This window comes from Aquarana catesbeiana, linkage group LG06 (genome assembly GCF_042186555.1).
Source record: "Aquarana catesbeiana isolate 2022-GZ linkage group LG06, ASM4218655v1, whole genome shotgun sequence".
NCBI lineage: Eukaryota > Metazoa > Chordata > Amphibia > Anura > Ranidae > Aquarana > Aquarana catesbeiana.
The window spans coordinates 7,428,981-7,449,974 of NC_133329.1; the positions used below are offsets into that span (position 1 = coordinate 7,428,981).

The window sequence follows — 20,994 nt, forward strand, 5'->3', positions numbered from 1 at the left end:
TTGAAGAATAAGCCTACAAGTTTGTGAAGGCATGAAAAACACAGTCCTCGGGGTCACTGAGGTTTACAGTATCTGGAGCTGCCTCCTCTCAGCCTCATACTACTCTCAAGGTTTCTGGGGACTAAAAACCATCTCTTAAGGTTTGATATATGTCATCCTCTGCTTCAATGCCTCCAGAACTGCCAGAATCCTCCTCTTCCTCCTTCCTCTCCTCTTGTGTGTTCTGTGTGCGTTGCAAGACCGGTGTCTGCATAAAGCAGGCCTTGAGAGGAAAGGAAGTCCTCCTCTTCCTCCCGCTGCTCTGCCTTGAGTTCCCTGTCCATACTGCCATGCAGATTATGCTCCAGCAAGAACATAAGAGGGATTGTGTCACTGATGCATGCGTTGTCACGGCTCACCATCCTTGTGGCCTCTTCAAATGATGTCAGTGCAGTGCATCCATCCTTTATCAGAAGCCATTGGTGTGGGGAAAAAAAGCTGAGCTGCCCTGAGCCTGTCCTTGAGCAAAACTTACACAGGTACTCATTGACAGCCCTCTGCTGCATGTTCAGCCACTGTAGCATTGCAAAAGTTGAGTTCCTCCTGGTGGGTATGTCACAAAACAGGCAGTTTACAGGCAGGTGAAATTCCTGCTGAATTTCAGCCAACCGAACACTGGCTGTGTATGACCTCCTTAAATGGCTACAGACTCTTCTGGCCTGCCTTAGAAGATTTTGCAAACCTGGGTACCTGCTTGAGTAAAGCTGCACCACCAAATTATGGTTGTGTGCCAGGCATGGCACATGTGTCAACTTTTCCTATTGAAGGGTAGACAGAAGGTTAGTGCCATTATCACACACCACCATTCCTGGCTCAAGCTTCCGTGGCTTTAACCACCTCTGGGCCTGCCCCTGCAGAGCTGAAGGAATATCTGCTCTGGTGTGGTTTCTGTCCCCTAGACAGTTATCCAGTGTGATGCGAACAAAATAAATCATCCCTGACCATGCTTGCTGGATCACATGTCAGCAGTAATGTGGATCTTGCAGATGACTGCCTTGCCCAATTATGCCAAAACATTGTCTTCCATGTGATTGTACAGAGCCAGACTGGCCTTACATGCAAATGGTAACTGGGAACCTGCCGTTGCGGTACAGCATATTCTGCAAATTCACAGAAGGGGGGTAGAATCTATCAGATCGAAAGGCAGCAGTTGTAAAGCCAGAAATTTGGACAAGGCTGAGCATGTGGGTGACAGGTAGCAACCGGGGCAAAAACATTTTTTTTGCTGTACTCTACAGCTTGTGGTGTGCTACTGGCAGACGTGTTGCAAGGACCTGTGACATCATTTGCTGTACCATCCTCCCTGTCAGCAGAGGCTGCTGAGAGGTCATGAGATATAGCAGGTGTAAACATGAAGGTGATGAGTGAGGAGGATAAGAATTGTGTCCCTTGTGTGGGGCTTTCAGGTGTTCTTGTCAATGGGCTGAGTGGTAGGAGGTTAAATGCCTTGTCAAGCATGTAGTACCCAAACAGCTGGTGTTTTTGCCACGCTTGGTCTGCTTGCGGCAGAGATTGCAAATTGCAACCGTGCGATTGGCTGCACATATGCTAAAAAGGTCCAGACAGCTGAGCTGTGGGAAGTGGGTCAAGAGATAACAGCTCCACAATGGGATGCAATAGGGTGGCTGCTCTCTACTCATCTATGATGGCTGCTTCATGAGGATATCTTTCCTTGTTGGGGTTGTTTCTCCCCCTTCACTTTCCTCTTCTGCTCTATCCGGCACCTAAGTCACATAAGTGACATCATCATCATCCCCTCAATCCTCATCATCGCTAGAGCCAACTTGGCAATACACTGCGTCTGGAGGTATATGACTGCCAATTTGTTGTTTTCAGTGTTCTCCCCTCTCAGTAGGCTCATGTTTCTCCCTTCCTCAACCTCGGATTCAACATCAGAATCATGTAATGTCTGTGCATCCTTAAAGAAGCAAGTGGCTGATGCTGTATTCAAATAATTCAGCTGACTCCATTCATGATGCTGGAGCTATGGCAGGAGTAGCTGTGGACAAGGAGGCAGAATAAGCTGCTCTGGCAGCTGCAGTGGACTGCACACTATTCTCTGCTTGGGCGATGGAGGATGAGAACGATTTAGTAAGCCAGTCCACCACCTCCTCTGCATGCTGTGGCTGAATAGCACGGGCAACATCACTAAACAGAGACAAATGTGTCCTGCCTGAGGACGGGCCACGTCCACCTTTTCCTGTGGACACAGATGCTGTTGGCCCCCTCATAATGGCATGGGAAAGTCTGCCTCTCTTTGGTGGCCTTCTAAACATGATGGGGGGGCTTATTACCAAGATTTAATAGAAACTGGGAAATGTGTGATTGGATGCACTTTATTGAATGAAAAGTGGTATTTGGTGCAATTTATTAAGGACTGGCTCTAACAGAAATGGGAAAAGCTATAAAAAATAAAAATAAAAATGGGGAACACCAGCATCGCAGTCAAAGAAACTGCAGCTGACAATTTAAAAAAAGAGAGCAGGTAAGGGACAAAAAACAAAAAACAAACACGCAGCAACCAAAAAAAGGGGGTATACAGCAGCACTGTATAGAGCAAAATGGTATGTAATGCTCTGTTAAACACTGCGCAACACACTATACTGACACTACACTATACTATATTCACACTTTACACTCAGAGTCACAATACGTGAACACACTAACTCGCTAGTAGCAAACTGAGCCCTGCTCTATCTATCTCCACTCCAACAACACACTGCAAAATCTTCCTATGGGAAGGAACCGTGGGAATGTGAGCACTGAGCCGTGATTGGACAAATTAGCCATCACTTTGTTTTATCAGGGCTCTGGACAGGGCTCTATGCCCAAATTGGCATAGCCTTTCACCTGACCAATTAGGGCCTTAGAATGAACTATGAAGCTCGCAGTATACTGTGGGTGCTCAGCAGACGAACATCCCACTGAGTGCCCTGCAAATTCAGATGTTTGCCAAATGGGAGAAGAGGCAATGTTCGGGACAAACTTTTATTCGGGCTGAATTTGGGCTCAGCTCGAACTGTTCGCCCAACATATACATCCCTCCCTCTCCTTTTCTCTACTTTTCTTTCTCTTTTTTCCTTCTATGCTTCCCTACAATGAGTTACTACCTGATTTTTATATCTGGATTGTTCCACCATGCAGTTGACAACTGGGTTTTACTCCTTTATTGTTTATGTTGATGGAGGTTGGGGATTTATTGAGGTGTGAAATGCTACTAGATTTTTAAGACCTACCACGACAATGTTATCTCTTTCTGTGTTTCACTTGGAGGTCCAAGCTAATTGTAGTATCATGGCCCTCTTTGGGGATTTTAGCAGGTTATGTTTGATGTCTATATGTTTCTATTATGGGCTCTCACACCATGAGCATGACTATTTATGGTTTGCATCTAGAGGGAGGACCACCCTAATGTAAACACCCTACCCCTTCCACCTCTAGTACCTCCATTTTTGTCATGTTCTTTATTGTTTTAAATTGAAACTCCTTTTTATAGAACGTTTTATATGAATCATGCCACAAGGCAGCATTTTGTTACTATAAATGTAGTTCACAACATTGACCCCAGTCTGATACATTTCCCCACCTGGTTTCTCTTGCAATCCTCCTGTATCCCGGTATCTTTCTCTTGAACATGCACTTCTTGTATCCAGTTATTGTTAATGTTGGCTTCCTCTATAAGCCTCATTGTATACCCTTTGTTATTCCTATAACTGAATAAAAATATTGAAAATAAAATACAATATAATATAAAGAAATATAATACAATATAATTAAATGTTTTCCAATTATATAAGACTGATCCCATCTTTTCTTTCCCAGAGACCAACAGCAGCTCTATAACCACCGGTAAGTGTTTAATATTGCTGTCTTTTAGAAAAACACAAATAGAGCTTTCTTTTGGTGGCATTTATTCGCAAATTTATTTTTTGCGATATAAGCGAAAAAAAAGAGAGGAAATTAAAAAAAACAATATTTTCTACTTTCTGTTTTAAAAGTAATCCAATAAAATCCAATTTTGTCATAAATTTAAGCCAAAATGTATTCTGCTACATGTCTTTGGTAAAAAAAAATCCAGTTTGTATTGTATAATAATTGGTTTATGTGATCATGGACATATGTACGCAGAAGATCAAGTACAGATGTGCGCAGATGATCATGTACAGATGTGTGCAGATGATCATGGACATATGTGTGCAGATGGTCATTGGGACATATGATTTTACTGTTACATATGTGGGGGACAGGTGTTTTTACTGTGTGGGGACATGTGTGGGGACTCTGGGCCAGTGATCAGTGTGTAAAAAGCTGTAAAAAACAGCTCATACTCACTGATCACTGGCTGACTTCAGCAATCTGCTCTCCTCTCCTCACTGACAACTTCTGTGTGAGGTGAGCCGAGCCGATCACCTAGCAACCAGCTCTTTATTCACATCACATGATGGCTGTGATTGGACACAGTCGTCATGTGATCAGGAGGGCCAATCACAGAGCCCTCCTACCAATCGGAGATGCGCCATGTCCGGGTGACACGAGCGCATCGGGATCGTGCTACTGCACGGGCACCCACGTGCGCGATCTCCCTCCTTCTGAGGGATGTTCCTGAATGTCCAATCAGAAGGAGGAGGCACCCACCCGGCCGTACATGTGGAGTGGCTGGGTGGGAGGTGGTTAAAGGAGAAGTATACAAAAAAATATTTTTTTAACCCACAAGTGCTTTTTTATACAACCACTTTTTCTTTATACTGGCTGTTAAAATGTACAGGTGCAGCAATTTAGAATTTGGATGAAAGGTTTAGCACCGGGAAACGCTTTTTGAAAGTAGTGAATTTTATATAAGACTACAGTATATACATCAGACCAAAATGAGGATAGAAGAGGGACAGAGGAACTTTGTTCCAAATCAGGGACTAAAAACCAGAGGAACTTTGTTCCAAATCAGGGACTCACACAAAGTCCCCTTAGTCTGCCTGTAAAGTGGTGCATCAGTACTGTGTACAGAACCTGCTGCAGCAAAACTGACATTTATAAAGAAAACAAATGACATTTAAATAGATTTTTCCTGCAAGCTTTATTTTGTAAACAACGGCTTTGGGAGCCAGTTTGTATAATGAGGCCACAATTTAGTGCACTAAAAACCAGATTAGAGATCTTTTTGATACATTTTGGTGTTTGCACCACAGTGAGTAAGCCTTACGTGAAGAAGCCAAATTATAGTACACTCAGGCCAAGATTTACAATTTTTTAAGATAAAGTCTGCTGTCTCTTTCACAGACTTTGGATAGAAGTAACAGGTGCAGAAAAAATAAACGTTGGGTGTTGGTGGTGCCTTCACACCATAATCCTATAGAGCAGTGGTCTCAAAACTGTGGCCCTGGGGCCAGATGCTGCCCTTGATGCTGCCCTTTGCTTGCTTTTATCCGGCCCTTGAGGCATTATTTCTCACACTCTCTGCCACTTACACCAACAATGGGGCACTATTCCTCCCACTGACACCAATAATGGGGCCCTGTTCCTTCCATTCACACCAATGATGGGGCACTATTCCTGCCTCTAATATCAAAGATTGGGCACTATTGCTCGCACTAACACCAATGATGGATGAAGCAAGAATTGGCCTTGCTGTAAAGATTGAAATGATATGCACCTGTCAAACAGGTGTGGAAAAATTGGTCCTTGGCTTTTAATTGTGCCCATAAAACCTATACCACAAAATTACTTCAAGATAAAATTTAACACCCTCTGGAACTGCCTCCCCCAGCCACGTACTATTCTCAAGGTTTCTAGGGACTGAAAACCATCTCTTAAGGTTTGACATATATCTTCATCTGCTTCTATGCCTTCAAAACTGCCAGAATCCTCCTTGTTCTCCCTCTATTGTGTCTTCTGTGACATTGCAAGAATGATGTCTGCATAAAGTGGACCTTGAGAGGAAAGGAAGTCCTCCTCTTCCTCCCGCTACTCTGTTTTGAGTGCCCTGTCCATAATGCCATACAGAGTCTGCTCCAACAGGAACACAGCAGGGATTGTGTCACTGATACATGTATTTTTCATGGCTCACCATCCTTGTGGCCTCTGCAAATGGTGACAGTAAAGTGCATGTGTCCTTTATTAGCAGCCATTGGCGTGGAAAAAAAAAGCTGAGCTGCCCTGAGCCTGTCTATGAGCAATACTCACACAGGCCCTGTTGACGGTCCTCTGCTGCATTTGCAGCCGCTGCAGCATTGCCAAAGTTGAGTTCCACCTGGTGGGCATGTGACAAATCAGGTAGTTTATGGGCAGGTGGAGTTCTTCCTGAATTTCAACCAATTGAACACTTACTGTGTATGACCACCTGAAATGGTTACAGACTCTTCTGGCCTGACTTAGGAGATCTTGCAAACCTGGGTACCTGTTTAAAGAAATGCTGCACCACTAAATTGAGTACATGTGCCAGGCATGGCACATGTGTTAACTTTCCCTGTCGAAGGATGGACAGAAGGTTAGTGGCATTATCGCACAACACCATTCCTGGCTCAAGCTTCTGTGACATAAAACCATCTTTGGGCCTGCCCCTGCAGAGCTGAAAGAAACAAGGAAGAGGATGGGGTAGAGCAGACAGGCCTTGCATCATCCACCAGCTGTATGGAGAAGTGGGGGCACAACAATCTGCAGCACTGAGCCCTGTCCTGCATCCTTCCTAGTTGCAAGCAGAGTTTCCCAGTGTGCTGTTAATGAAAAATATCATCCCTGACCATGTTTGCTGGATCAAGTGTCAGCAGTAATGTGGACCTTAAAGCTGACTGCAAAAGCAAAAAACATTGCCTGGAGCTGGAATGACCTTACATGCAAATAGATAGCAACTGAGAACCTGCCATTGTGGTACAGCATATTCTGCAAATTTATGCAAGGGGTCAGAATTCACCAGATGGAAAGGCAGGAGTTGTAAAGCCAGCAATTTGGACACGCTGGAATTGCAGCAACCAAAATAATAAATAAGCGTATACAGCACAGTATACAGCACTAAATGTTATGTAATGCCGTGGTAAACACTGCATTATACTAACACACCACATTGACACTACACCATACCCACACACTACACTAACACTCTACACTCACAATAAGTGAACACACTACTTCGCTAGTAGCAGACTGAGCCCTGCTTTATCTATCTCCACTCCATCAACACACTGCAAAAGCTTCCTATGGGAAGGAGCCTTTTATAGTGTAGGGTGATTGGAGCACTGAGCTGTGATTGGACAAAGTAATCATCAGTTTATCCAATTAGGGCTCTGACAGTGCTCTATGCCCTAATTGACAAAATCTTGCACCTGACCACTGGTCAGGTGCAAGGCTTCATCCAATTATGGCCCTAGAATGCACTGTGAAGTGTGCAGTGCATTGTGGGTGTTTAGCAGGTGAACATCTTGCCAAACACCCCACAAATTTAGGTGTTCAAACAGGTGATGTTTGGGCCAAACTTTTGCTTGGCTCGAACCTCTCTGCCAACACTACTGGGGAATATAAATTTCAATATAATATAAATAAATATAATACAATATAATGAAATGTTTTCCACTTTTATATGACTGATCCCTTCTTTCCTTTCCCAGAGACCACCAACAGCTCTACAACCACCGGTAAGTGTTTAAATATTACCATCTTGTGTTATAGAAAACTAAGGAATGCATCAGATAAGTGACTTTACCATCTAATTTTTTAATGGGATGTGATGTCATTTTTTAAGAGCCAAATGTGGTGATAACACCCATAGGGGAATATGAACACAGAGAGGAATATGCGCTGTGGAGGTCCACATTGCAGATGTCTTCCAACCGTTGGAATAGTGCCTTGTGCATTCAGAATAAAAGGCATTACAACCCAATTCACTGCTGTTCATGGGTTACCGCGTGTTGTGGTTTTACCACATGTTACTGCAATCCATAAACATACGTCCCAACTTTTTGAGATGGGAACGAGAGACACCTATTATCAAAAGTATGTAGGCATAGGACACACCCCCTGCCACACCTCTTTAAAGGAGAATTATACAAAACAATATTAGTTTAACTCACAAGTGCTTTTTTACTTCTTCTTTAAACTGCCTTTTGAAACTTACAGATACAGCAATTTAGAAATTGGATGAAAGGTTTAGCACCGGGAAACACCTTTTAAAAGATAAAAAGTGCATTTTATATACAACTATATAAATCAGACCAAAATGATGGGCAAATGAGAATGAAAGAGGGACAGAGGGAGTTTGTTCTAAATCAGGAACAGTCCCTCCAAATCAGGGACAGTTGGGAGCTATGCATAAGTGTGAATGATTTCACTTTAAAAAGCATAACATGCCCTTTGTCCCGTGCCACAGCTAATGTTTAGATTTACAGTATTGCCTTGGACATCGTTTTTATAGCTATTGCATTACTGAAGAAAGAAAGGTTCATGCATGTCTTTGTACACAGAGATATAGAGGAATGAATAGACTAAGCAGAGAACAAGTCAGGAATTCTCCCTCATATAAACACAGTAATGGGTAAGTCCTTGAGGTTATTAGTATAAGGATAGTATGGTGAGATATAGAGCTCAATGACCCGTTCTTATGAAAAGACAGAGAGAGATGAAAGAACACATAGAAAGGGGAGGGAGGTAAGTAAGATTTTTTTGGGGGTACCTGTAACGTACTGGAGACATTCCCCACACAGCATCTGACAAAATACAATTGCAGTAGACATTTGTGAAAAGTAGATTGGTGGAAATGTTTGACTCAGGAAGTCCAGATGGAGATCTTTGATCCTGGAAGTCCAGATGGAGATTTTTGACCCTGGAAGTCCAGATGGAGATTTTTGACCCTGGAAGTCCAGAAGAAGATTTTTGACCCTGGAAGTCCAGATGGAGATCCTTATTTATTGTATTTATTTCAGGTACTTATATAACGCTGTCAATTTATGCAGTGCTTTACATATACATTGTACATCAGTCCCTACCCCCAAGGAGCTTACAATCTAAGGTCCCTAACTCACATTCATACTAGGGCCAATTCAGACAGGATCTAATTAACCTACCAACATGTGTTCCTTGACCGAGGAAGTCCAGATGGAGATCTTAGACCTTTGAAGTCCAGATTTTGTCAAAGTTATTCTGTCCAAAAAGTTTTGACATCATCTCATCATAGAACAAGTTTTGGGTTGGATATTTCTAAAATTTGTCAAGGACTTGTTTAGTTGCAGTTAAGAAAAATGTTAGAAGATTAAACTGATGTTTGGAAATAGAATCCATTTTTTTTATTAACCGCTTCAGCTCCAGAAGTTTTTAATGCCTTCATGACCAGGCCATTTTTTGATATTTAGACCTGTGCTACTTTAACTTGTAAATGCACGGTCATACAACATTGTACCCAAACAAAATTTATATAAAATGTTCACACAAATAGAGCTTTCTTTTGGAGGTTTTTGATCACCACTGGATTTTTTTAATTGTATAAATAAAAAAATACTGAACATTTTGAAAAAAAAGAAACTAACATGCTATAAAACATGTTTAACAAAAAAAAATTCATAAATTTAGGCCCAAAATGCTACATGTCTTTGGTAAAAGAAAAGAAAATCCCAATAAGTGAAAAAGTTATAGCGTCTACAAACTAGGGTATATATATATATATATAGATAGCTATATATATATATATATATATATATATATATATATATATATATATATATATATATATATATATATATATAGCTATCTATATATATATATATATATACACATATATATATTTGAATTTCTTTTGATTATACTACCAGTGGCGGTGATCAGCGACTTAATGCGACTGCGACAGTGCGGCAGGCAAACTTATGCTGGGGGGGCTAACTAACAATGACATTACCAGTGAATACAGTAATCAGTGATAATAATATACACTGTCACTGTACTAATGACACTGCCTGAGAAAGGGTTACACATCTAGGGTTGATCAAGGGGTTAAACGCATGCCTAACTATGTCTAATGTGTGCTGTTTATTTTACTAAATATGTCTTTATTTCTTATCCCTGCTTTGTAGGGAGAGATTGTTCCCTCTGTACAGAGTCCTGTGTTGATTGTCAAAACAGAGCTCTAGGGTGTGATTGGACACAGGATTTTTTTTAAACGCATCTTTTAAAATAGTATCAGTGTCAGTTATTGTCAGTGTGTTTTAGGTAGAAAATATAAAAAAAAGCAAAATGCGCGCTATTGTTTTTGGGCTGTACTATGGGTACATGCAGAAACTACACATATTTGGTATCTTCATCATATGATGTCCTCCTAGAACGTGTCTCTCGTGGGGCCATCCACTGGACACAGTCAATTACTTATCACTGTACAGGCCCACTGCCAGTACCATGTGATCGCTGTGACCAATCACAGTGGATCACATGACAATTGTAAACAATGGATAACTTCCTTTCATGCAATCCTTTTAATTTTTTTTTTTAATTTCCTAATTTTCCAAATAATTTTGAAGAAAAATTACAACTCCAAAAAACTTGCAATGCCTCTTACTAAATACCTTGGACTGTCTACTTTCCAAAAAGGGGTCATTAGGGGGATATTTGTACTGTTCTGGTATTTTTGGGCCTCAAGAAATGAGATAGGCCACCAGTATATGAGGACTAATCACTTTTCAGATAGATTTACCATTATTATTATTATTATTGTTATTACTATTATTATTCATGATGTATATAACACCAACAGTTTGTGCAGAGCTTTACAATGTGAGGGCAGACAGAACAGTTACAATACAATTCAATACAAGAGAAATCAGAGGTCCCTTTTACTTACAATTTATAAGGAAGGGTCAAGTGATACAAAAGGTAATAACTGTGGGGGATGAGCTAGTGCAGAAAATAAAGTACAGTTGTTAGGTGTGGTCAGGAAGGGCTTCTCTGGAGGTCTTGGAACTCCACGAAGGGAATGAAAGAAGGGAATGAGTAGGTTGGTATGTTAAGACTAAGTTAGTGATGTCTCTGGAGGAAGTGGAATTGTAAGTGACACTGAAGGTGCGGTGGGATAGGTAGGATGAGAGCCAATGAAGAGCACAGTCACGGAGACCAAAGGAATTGAGTTTTTTTTTTGTGGAGGGGGTGGTCAACAATATCAAAAGCAGCTGAAAGTTCCAGAAGTAGAAGTACAGATTAGTGTCTATTGTTTTTATCTGTTAGTAAGTTGTTTGTGAGTTTTAGGAGAGCAATTTCTGTGGAGTGTTGAGGGTGAAATCCAGACTAAAGGGGATCAAGAAGGTTATTCTTAGTGAGGTGCCTGTTTTAGAGAGTTGGGGAAGATGCCAGAAGAGAGGGAGAGGTTGGAGACCTGGGTTAGAGAGTGTAGGATAGAGGGTGACCGCAGTATTTGAGAGGGAACAAGGTCCAGGGGAAAGGAGGTTAGGTGGGCATTAGAAATAAGTTTAGCAACCTCGTATATAGTAGAAGGGTTGAATAAAGGAAGTGTTGCTTGTACCTGTGGACGTGGGGTGTTAAGTGGGGGGGTTTGTAGAGTGGAGATTTTATCACAAATTAAATCATCTTATTTTTGAATCTTACAATAGTTTATGGATGCTGCCTTTCCTACAGACTAAATAATATACACTGATTTTGAATATTTTCACCAAAGAAATGGAGCAGAATACATTTTGATCTAAATTTATTAAGAAAATTATTTGTTTTCAAAATGAGCAAACAGATCTGCTTGACAGAGTCCGCTCCATGTGAAAGTTGCCTTACTGTGTTTTTTTTTTATTTTTTTTACATTTTTATCATTTTTTTTACACTATAGTTGTTTAAAATATTTTGTACGTTTTTTTTGGGGGGGGTCTTTCGTGAGATATTAGAGGTCTAAACAGATCCCTAATATCTCTTTCTTGGGACAGAGAAAGGGACTAAAGACAGTCCCTTTCTCTGCAGCCTAAGCTGCATATTACATGAATGAATAAGGAGTCTGTATGTAGACTCCTATTTATTCATAAACTGACACATAGTAAACATATTTTACGATACTCAGTTATCCATGGACACAGGAGCGATCTGTAGTGATCACTGCTGTGTCCATTATAGTACAGGGAGGGGGCTGACAAACACATGTTTACCAAGCCCCCCCCCAGCCCCAACTCCAACCTCAATCCACTCCACCCGCTCTCCATCCTGTCAGCTTGCCGGAGCTGAGTGCAGCAGCTGCAGGAGGCAGGAGGGGAAGAAGGTAATGCCGCCCATCAGCAGGTGATCGGTGAAGTGGGGGCCATTTTGGGTGGTGATCAGAGTGGTGGGGGGACATATTTTGATCCCCTCTAAGTCCCTGCAGCACCTGAAGCCAGCAGAGGAGGGAAGCCGGTGGCTCGAGGGTAGCTGCAGGAAATCAGGTTTGCTGGGGAGGGTTGGATCGTGTGGAGGAGGAAATCAGTGCTGGGGGGGAGGGGGATGAAGGAGATAGGAAAGAAGAGCGAGGGGAGCTTTCATAGAGGAAGGGCAGCAGCGGGAGGTGGAGAGGCTGGAGACAGGAAAGTGGTGGCATGGGGTGGTCACATTTGAGGGGAATAACTCTGATCAGCAGATTGTAATTCAATGATCAGAGCTATAGATTTGTTCAGCAGAGTCTGCTGAACAATTCTGCTATTTGTTTATGGTCACTCAAGTGACCACGAGCTTATAGCAGAAGGAGAAATTAAGTCCATACGGCGTATGGAACTGGCTATCTGGAAGCAATGCTGTAACATCATACACTGTTTGGACCTGGCAGTGAAAGGGTTAACAAACCTCCAATGTGATAGCATTAGGCAGGTGACAGGTGTTCTCCAGATTTATCCCCTACCCTCCACTGTAGCTAATCAAGCACACATCATTCTTGATTAGCTGTTTCCCTGGTCACAGCATCCGAGGAAGGACAACTCCTCAACTGGAAACTCTCAGAGATGAGCGCTTCGGGCTTCATAAAGAGCAGACTATAGAATGCAGATGTGTTGGACCACACTATACACTGCTATGTGGAAATTAGCAAGAAAAAGTATTGAGGAGTCAGATTAGAGCAAACATTGCAGGCTGTAGTTACAAGTTTGAATTTTGAGAATTGTCAGCCAGTAAAAAGATAGACAGGGAAGAAGCATTTGTGAAGTCAGAGACAGGAGCAGGTATTAGGATGGATTGTATTGGTTCCAGCCTGTTTATTGATTTTTATTTGTTTTTTGTGACTTAGGATCTGACTGTACCGATTCTCTTGGCTCCTCTTCCTGCTCTGATCCTTGTGTAAACCGCACTGTGCTCAATGAGCCCTGGAGAAGTGCAAACAACACACTATCCTCCACCCCGAACTGTGATTATTCCATGAATGGATGGTATCAGTTTGTTGGTAGTGGAGGTGTTCATATACCAGAATACTGTGTACCCGAACGTAGATGTAATACAAACATTCCAGTATGGATGAATGGAACACATCCGGTCATTACAGACGGCATTGTGAATCGCACAGCTTGTGGAGATTGGAATGGAAACTGCTGCCAATGGACATCAACTATCCAGGTTAAGGCTTGTCCCCTGGGATACTATGTGTACAAATTAATTGGAACTCCAGGTTCCATGTGCTCATTGTCCTATTGTACCGGTAAGTTAAGAATTTCCTTTTCCTAGTTTAAAAAGTGTTATTTCACGTAGTAAGGTTTTAAGTCCTCCAGGTTGTAGATTATCTAGAGGTAGCAAATCAAAATGAACTGGATTTGTAGAATGTTCTCGGTTTTTGGTGTCCTTGTTGGCTTTAGTCTAACTAAATGTAGGTAAACCACTGCACTTTACTCCATTGTGGATATATCGTGGAAGAGTGCTGTCAGGCTTTTATTTCTGGAAGGGTTCGGGTGACCTTTCTTAACCTTCTTACCTCATAGGAGCCCTTGAATTAATTTTAAGCCATAGAAAACCCCTACTAAAAGTTATTAAACCTACAAATCTTGATATATTAGCATAACCAATAAGTTATCAAAAGTATTAAATAAAGTAAAGGTGAATGTGGCATACTGTACCTAGAGTATTTGATAACCTGGGAAGATGATTTATTTATAACACCCATTGTCAGGGCCTGGATTACCTGCTGGTGGCACTGTGCTTCTTACAGCAGAAGTTGCAGTTCTGCTATACACCAGCAGGTGCCTCACAACAGCCAGCAGATCACAGTAATTAGTCTTCATCTGATGCTGGAAGGGTTTTTAGGTCCTTCCCTGCTACTATACTTCAAGTCAGTGTTTTCCATTTGTATTGGTGAATAACTCCTGTGCTACCAATTATTAATATCTCAAACTCTAAAAATAAACCTAATTAGTTAACCAAATAATAATCTGTGGGTTTCTGCACATACAATATTGTGTTCACACAATTCATAAATTAAATACAGTTAATGTGTGCTGCACTACCAATTTCAAAATTATAAATGTAAAATAACATGCAAAACAAGTCAAAATTATAAAAAAAATTATAAATGCAATGATTTATATGAAATTATATGCAAAACAACTAAGCGCCAACATAGTAGTAATAGTGTCTTCCATACACACCCAGTGTTAAAGTGAGAGTAAACTATAAATATCACGTTTGTGCACCAATTAGGAAGTATTTAATGTACATGCAGCTGGTGACATCACCTGTGAAGGAATGGCATACCTGTGCTGTTCTTTCAGAGTCCTGTGCTGTAAAATGCGGCTTCTGTGCTCAAGGGTGGGATTGACATCAACGCTGCTCCCGTCAGTCACATAGCCGGAGTCCGTGAACCCAGAAGGAAAACCGGGTGAAGATGGTAACAGCGCGTCGCTGGAGGGCTTCATTCTTGGGTAAGCTTCAAGCACTGCACCCGTGCCGTTCTTTCAGAGTCCTGTGCCATAAAATGCAGCTTCTGTGCTCATGCGTGGGAGTGATGTCAACGCTGCTCCCGCCAGTCACACAGCCGCAGTTCGCAAACCCGGAAGGAAGACCGGGTGAAGATGGTGACAGCGTATCACTGGTGGGCTTTATTCTTGGGTAAGCTTCACGCTCTGTGCCCTAAGCCCACCCAGTTGTGTGACAAAAGTGAATTAATATTCACTATTGTCTTTCTGATTCTCCTCCCAGCCAATAAGGAAGTGGGCCCTGAGACCCGATTGGCCAGGGAGTCTTAGAACTCCCGGCCAATTGGGTCTTGGGACACACTTCCTGTTTGGCCACGAAAAGCAGCAGCCCCGGATCTGTGTCATCCTCCTCCTCATGGTAAGGCCTCTAAACCCCTGGCTTCCCATCTGTCTTCTGCAGGGGGGTGTTGGCGGCGGTGCTAGTGAGGGGGGCAGGTTTGTTTGCCGATGCCCAAAAAAATATTGAGCACCGGCCGCCACTGGTTCAAAGAGGTGCCATCCCCACATATGATCTCTTATCAGAACCAGAAATATATGATCTCAAGTTATAGAGATCTCACTCCAAAGCTCTAACCCTCACTGGTTCTCCACAGATTTTAGCACCTTGGGAAAAATTCCTTCATATCCGGTCTGAATACTGTTGTCACCCCAGGGAATTGGCTGGCTTTGCATGAGATGTACATGTACTAAATCTCAATTAAGCTTAGGCATATATGGAAGACAGAAATAGCTTCATAGTGTAGTATCTTAAAACCACCATTTATTAAAAAAAAGGTATAGCAATTACACAACAGTAGCATAAAATCAGGGGAACAAACAGACTGCAAACACAGCCGCGGTCCTCACCAGCTGGTCCAAGTGTGATGACATCACAGATGCGGCTCCACCCGACGCATTTCCTGTAACAGACAACTACTGGGAACAAGGCTTCTCTAGGGCATTTCAAGCTAAACCTTATGTGTAAACAGTACTAATAACAGTACTAATGCAACGTAAGGGACTTATGTAGGGCACACATGTCCTGATGACCAAAAAAAAAAGAGGGAAATATGGTGGTGACCTGCCTAGATAAAAAAATCCACCAAATTACATCTGGTCCCCTCACCTGACTCCCACAGAATGTTCATATATGGACAAACATGCAAAGAATCATAGACAGCACCGGCCTTGCACTCTTTCTTGTCCCTATATAGTTGAGCGTCACCACTTATGCATTTCCAGGTCACAGCCCTTCATCACAGTGGCAACAGTGTCACCTCTGGAAGTTTCATTCACAGGAATTCTCTCACCTCTGATGAGAAAAAATGGTTTCTGAGACTGCAAAAAGAGAAGAGTAAAGTGGGCACAAACAATGTGTAAAAAGTGCATGTAACGTATATTAAAAAAAAAAAAAAAAAAACAGATAAGCCTATTAACCCTAATATGTACAACATAAAAATAAATAAGAATATAAAGTATGAGTACTACCCGATACAATACCCAGCCTACCTTGGAGGACTAAATAGTCTGTTGCACTTCTTGTGATACTTGGTTATGTCAAGCTGAGCAAGAGGGGAATGTGCTAAAACTGGAGAGCTCTGAATCTGGTGCAGCTGTGCATGGTAGCCAATCAGCATCTACCCTGTTTCCCCAAAAATAAGACCTAGCGTGATTGTCGGTGATGGCTGCAATATAAGCCCTACCCCCCAAATAAGCCCTACCCTGTTTCCCCAAAAATAAGCCTTACCCTGAAAATAAGACCTACAAGGACTTTAACTAGGGCTTATTTGGGGGGTAGGGCTTATATTGCAGCCATCACCGACAATCACGCTAGGTCTTATTTTCAGGGAAACAGGGTATCTTCAGCTTGTTCAATTAAGCTTTGACAATAAAACCTGGAAGCTGATTGGTTTCTATACACAGCTGCACCGGATTTTGCACTCTGCAGTTTTAGTGGATAATTAATAACCCACCCAAATAGGCCTAGACTGTTGCCAACATCCCAAATTATTAGGAGCCATATAGAAAGAGTACCCCCAATATACACAAGGGGACTTTTAAGGCAACTAGTATACAAAATGTAAATAATAAATTTTATTTAAACAATGCTTCAAAATTGGTGCATACATCACCATGTACCAACATAATAAAATGATATGACAGAATTGAAAAGGATAGAAGTGTTCTCCTTTGCTGTGACCGACGCGTTTCAGGACCTGTGAAGAGTCCTTTCTTCAGGGGAATTCCATAAGGAGATTAACAAATTTCAACACTCTATAATAAAACACAACACACATTAAGAATCAATGGCCAGAGACAAAAATGGGAGCATCGTAGGAAGTGAGTTTGGGAACGAGTTTGTATTCTCCTGAAGAAAGGACTCTTCACAGGTCCTGAAACACGTTGGCCACGGCACCAGGAGACCACTTCTATCCTATTCAATTCTGTCATATCATTTTATTATGTTGGTACATGGTGATGTATGCACCAATTTTTAAACATTGTTTAAATAAAATGTATTAATTACATTTTGTATACTAGTTGCCTTAAAAATCCCCCTTGTGTATATTGGGGGTACCCTTTCTATATGGCTCCAGTTTTAGTGAATCTCCTCCAATGTGTCATTTGAAACAAGTTCAGAAGAGGATTTTTTTTTTTTTACTACAAACGCAATGAGTTGTATGATAGTCATAATGACTACTGTGCAGGTAAATACTATTAAAGTGAGACTACTGATATTTTAGATTCACAAAGACAAAATATTTAGCAATTTGAAATTTTGTTTTTACCTAGATCCCAATCAATGCTTTCCTGATGAAGAGAGCAGCATTGTTAATGGAGTATCAGGATGTTATTGCAATTCATCATTAAATGACACCACTGCCATGGATGATGCCATGCCTAAAGGTAAGGTGATAGGTTCACAAAGTGGAATCTTAGTAGATGTGCTTTCATATTCTTCAAAATTTTCTTTGTGGCAATTAACAAACCAATAGCTAATTGTCAACATGTCACTGATCCAAGTCTGCATGGAGATCCAAAGCTTACTGACTGGTTCCGATGCAAACAAAAAGTTGCAGAGATGGAAGAACCCATCAGCATAGCCCGTGACACCCCTGAAAAATGTATACAAATCTTCTGGCTTCATTTTTAGGAATCTGTGGCATATACCTGTTTGATGGAGTATTCTCCCTAATTACGAACCCCCCCCTTATTATCTAGAATATTCTTTTGTATTTCAGCTCCAAGGACGGTGGAGAGCCCAAACCCCTGCCTTTGCCTTTCTACCCTCTTTCCCCTTCCCAAAATTCCCTCCCCCCAACAACACCCCTTTTCTTTTCTTCTCTTCTCTTTTCTTCTTTCCTCAATCTAGCATCCTCCCACTTCCTTTTTAGATGCTTCTATCCCGAGCACTCACCATTATGAATCTTTTGTTTTTACCGATTCCTCAGACAATGTCAGAAGTCCGGTTCTTGAGCTCTTGGTAATGTTATGGTTTCCTCTGCCTGTAGAAGCAACTAATGTTATTCTATGTGTCCATGCACATTAGGTCGTTTAGAGGCATTTTTTTAAGTTTAGCATTTAGAGGCAGAAAAAAACCCTTCTTTTTTCCATTTTTGAGAGCGTTTTTCTGTCAGAAAAAAACAAAATACTAAACGCTCCTAAACGCTAGTACGAAAACTCTCAAAATTAGCCTTTTTTTCTGCCAAGAACACTGGCGTTTTTTTAAAGTAAGTGTGCATGGAGACCTAACAGTTTTTAATATGTGTGCCATACATTCCATTGTGTACTGTTACATATTTAAGAACCTGAGCCGACTGCTCAGCTTTAGTTTCTCTCCCTTATACCAGGAGGCTTTGTTGCCTCAACCCCACATGTTTGTAATTGTTTCTCTATGGATGGCTCCAGTCTACTAACATTATAATACTTTTTCTGTTAAACCCTAATACAATCTTTGTGAAAGAAAAACAATTTTCTCTAGAACTCAGGGTCCCTATCAAAGGGAACTCAACCATGTTCCAGGAACTCAACAAAAAAGCAGGAAGTTGCAAACTGAAGATGTCATATTACAGCCAATGTTATTAAAGAATGCCAAAGCACACCGTTCCCCCACCTAGTTCCACCCCCCTAATGTTTCACCCAACATGAGCTAAACTTGGCTGTGACCTAAAATCATTGATATGGAATTTCCTGCTTACCTGCTCAATATCTAATAGTAGTAAGATTCAATTGGGCTTATAATGTTGAAGAGGTTTCACTACTGATACATGTGACATCCTTTAGCCAAGAAAACCACTTGAACAAGTTTCAAAATGTCATCATTATTACAGAATAAGTCCACTAAAATGGGACTAATTACTACTGTTAGCTAGACATGTGCACACTGAAATATTTCGTTTCGGAATTTCGTTTTCGTCCGAAAAATAAATTTATTTAGTTACTCCCGAAATTCGTTTTTATTTATTTAGTTTTTTATTAAAAATTGCATTTGTCCAAAAATCCAAATTGAGGTCGAATCTGTCATTGAAGGCTTATGGTGTCTGTCGAATGTTCAAAGAAGATTCGACAGAGCAGCTAAACTGTACAACACCTGCTCCGTCTAATCTTCTTAGAACTTTCAACAGACACCATAAGCCAAAGTACGTGTGTACTTAGTTCTAGCTATTTTACTGCTCCTCCTCTTTGGTTACAATCAGCCAATAACATTCATCATCATCATTATTTTTATTTATCTTTTCTCCCCTACGTCAAATCTTTTCCCCCCTACGTCATATTTTTTATCCCCTATGTCGAATCTTTTCTCTCTATGTAGAATAATCTTGGACTAATAGAGTTAAGGTTAGGCACATTCGACCACAGGTTTGATGGACACAGATTGTTATTGTCATCATCGTGTCGAATCTCCTATCTATATCGAACTGTTGTAGCAACAAAAACGAAAATAAAACATTTGTTTATGTCGGATCTTTCGTTTTTCGGATTCTGCACTTTCGTTATCGTTTGTTAAAATGATAACGAAAATACCTGAAATTCGGACGAAAACGAATGCACATGTCTACTGTTAGCTACATTAAATAGGAAAAAGATTATGGATACCTGACCATTACAATTACTATATGGCCAAAGTCTGTGGATTCCCTTTCAAATACTACATCATACAAAGACATCCTCCAACCGTGTGGTAGCTTTAGTGAAGACCCTTTTTCTCTTCTAGCATGACTCTGTGCAAAGCCAGCTCCATAAAGATGTGGTTTGACCAGTTTGGACCAGTTCCATCACCGCTCAACATATTGCCAACCACTTCAATAGCAAAATCAACACAATTCGCAAGGAGATATCCAGCAGTCAAATTCCTCCCCTACCCAACATATCAGGTCCAAAACCACACTCAATACTCTCCTCCTTTTGCCCAGTTACCACAGAAGAAGTTAATAAACTCCTCTCCATGGCCCACCTCACTACATGTCCCCTGGACCCTGTCCCCTCTCAATTACTGCGACCACCTTCCCACTCTATCCTCAACTCCCTAACCCACATCTTCAACCTCTCCCTCTCCTCTGGCACCTTTCCTTCCCCGCTCAAACATGCACTGGTTACCCCCATACTCAAAAAACCCTCACTAGACCCCACCTGTTTGAATACCTTAAGACCTATCTCCCTGCCCCCGTTTGCCTCCAAGCTCATCGAACGCCTTGTTCATGACCAAATGAGTCGCTACCTCACGGACAACAACCTTCTCGACCCCCTACAGTCTGGCTTCCGCCTACAACATTCTACTGAAACTGTCCTACTAAAATTCACCAATGACCTAATAACTGCCAAAACCAATGGCCACTACTCCATACTCATACTTTTAGACCTCTCTGCTGCCTTTGATACAGTTGACCACCTGCTGCTCCTCAGCAAATTACACTCCCTTGGCCTACGTGATTCTGCATTATCCTGGTTCTCCTCCTACCTATCTCAGCGCACTTTCAGTGTCACTTACAACTCCATCTCCTCCGCTCCCCTTCCTCTTTCTGTTGGGGTACCCCAAGGCTCCGTCCTTGGGCCTCTCCTTTTCTCACTCTATACCTCTTCCCTGGGCCAGTTGATA

The 20,994-nt window shown here is 41.5% G+C and overlaps 1 protein-coding gene across 1 annotated transcript in view; it reads left to right on the plus strand.

Moving 5' to 3' along the window:
- Window positions 1-1,390: 1,390 nt before the first annotated feature.
- Window positions 1,391-20,994, plus strand: part of LOC141147455 (uromodulin-like) — a 32,379-nt gene continuing 12,775 nt past the window's right edge. Inside the window, exons 1-5 of the mRNA XM_073634692.1 lie at window positions 1,391-1,469; window positions 3,862-3,888; window positions 7,635-7,661; window positions 13,247-13,651; window positions 17,691-17,804. Coding sequence (XP_073490793.1) covers window positions 1,391-1,469; window positions 3,862-3,888; window positions 7,635-7,661; window positions 13,247-13,651; window positions 17,691-17,804 — 652 coding nt within the window. The remainder of the gene's footprint in view (window positions 1,470-3,861; window positions 3,889-7,634; window positions 7,662-13,246; window positions 13,652-17,690; window positions 17,805-20,994) is intronic.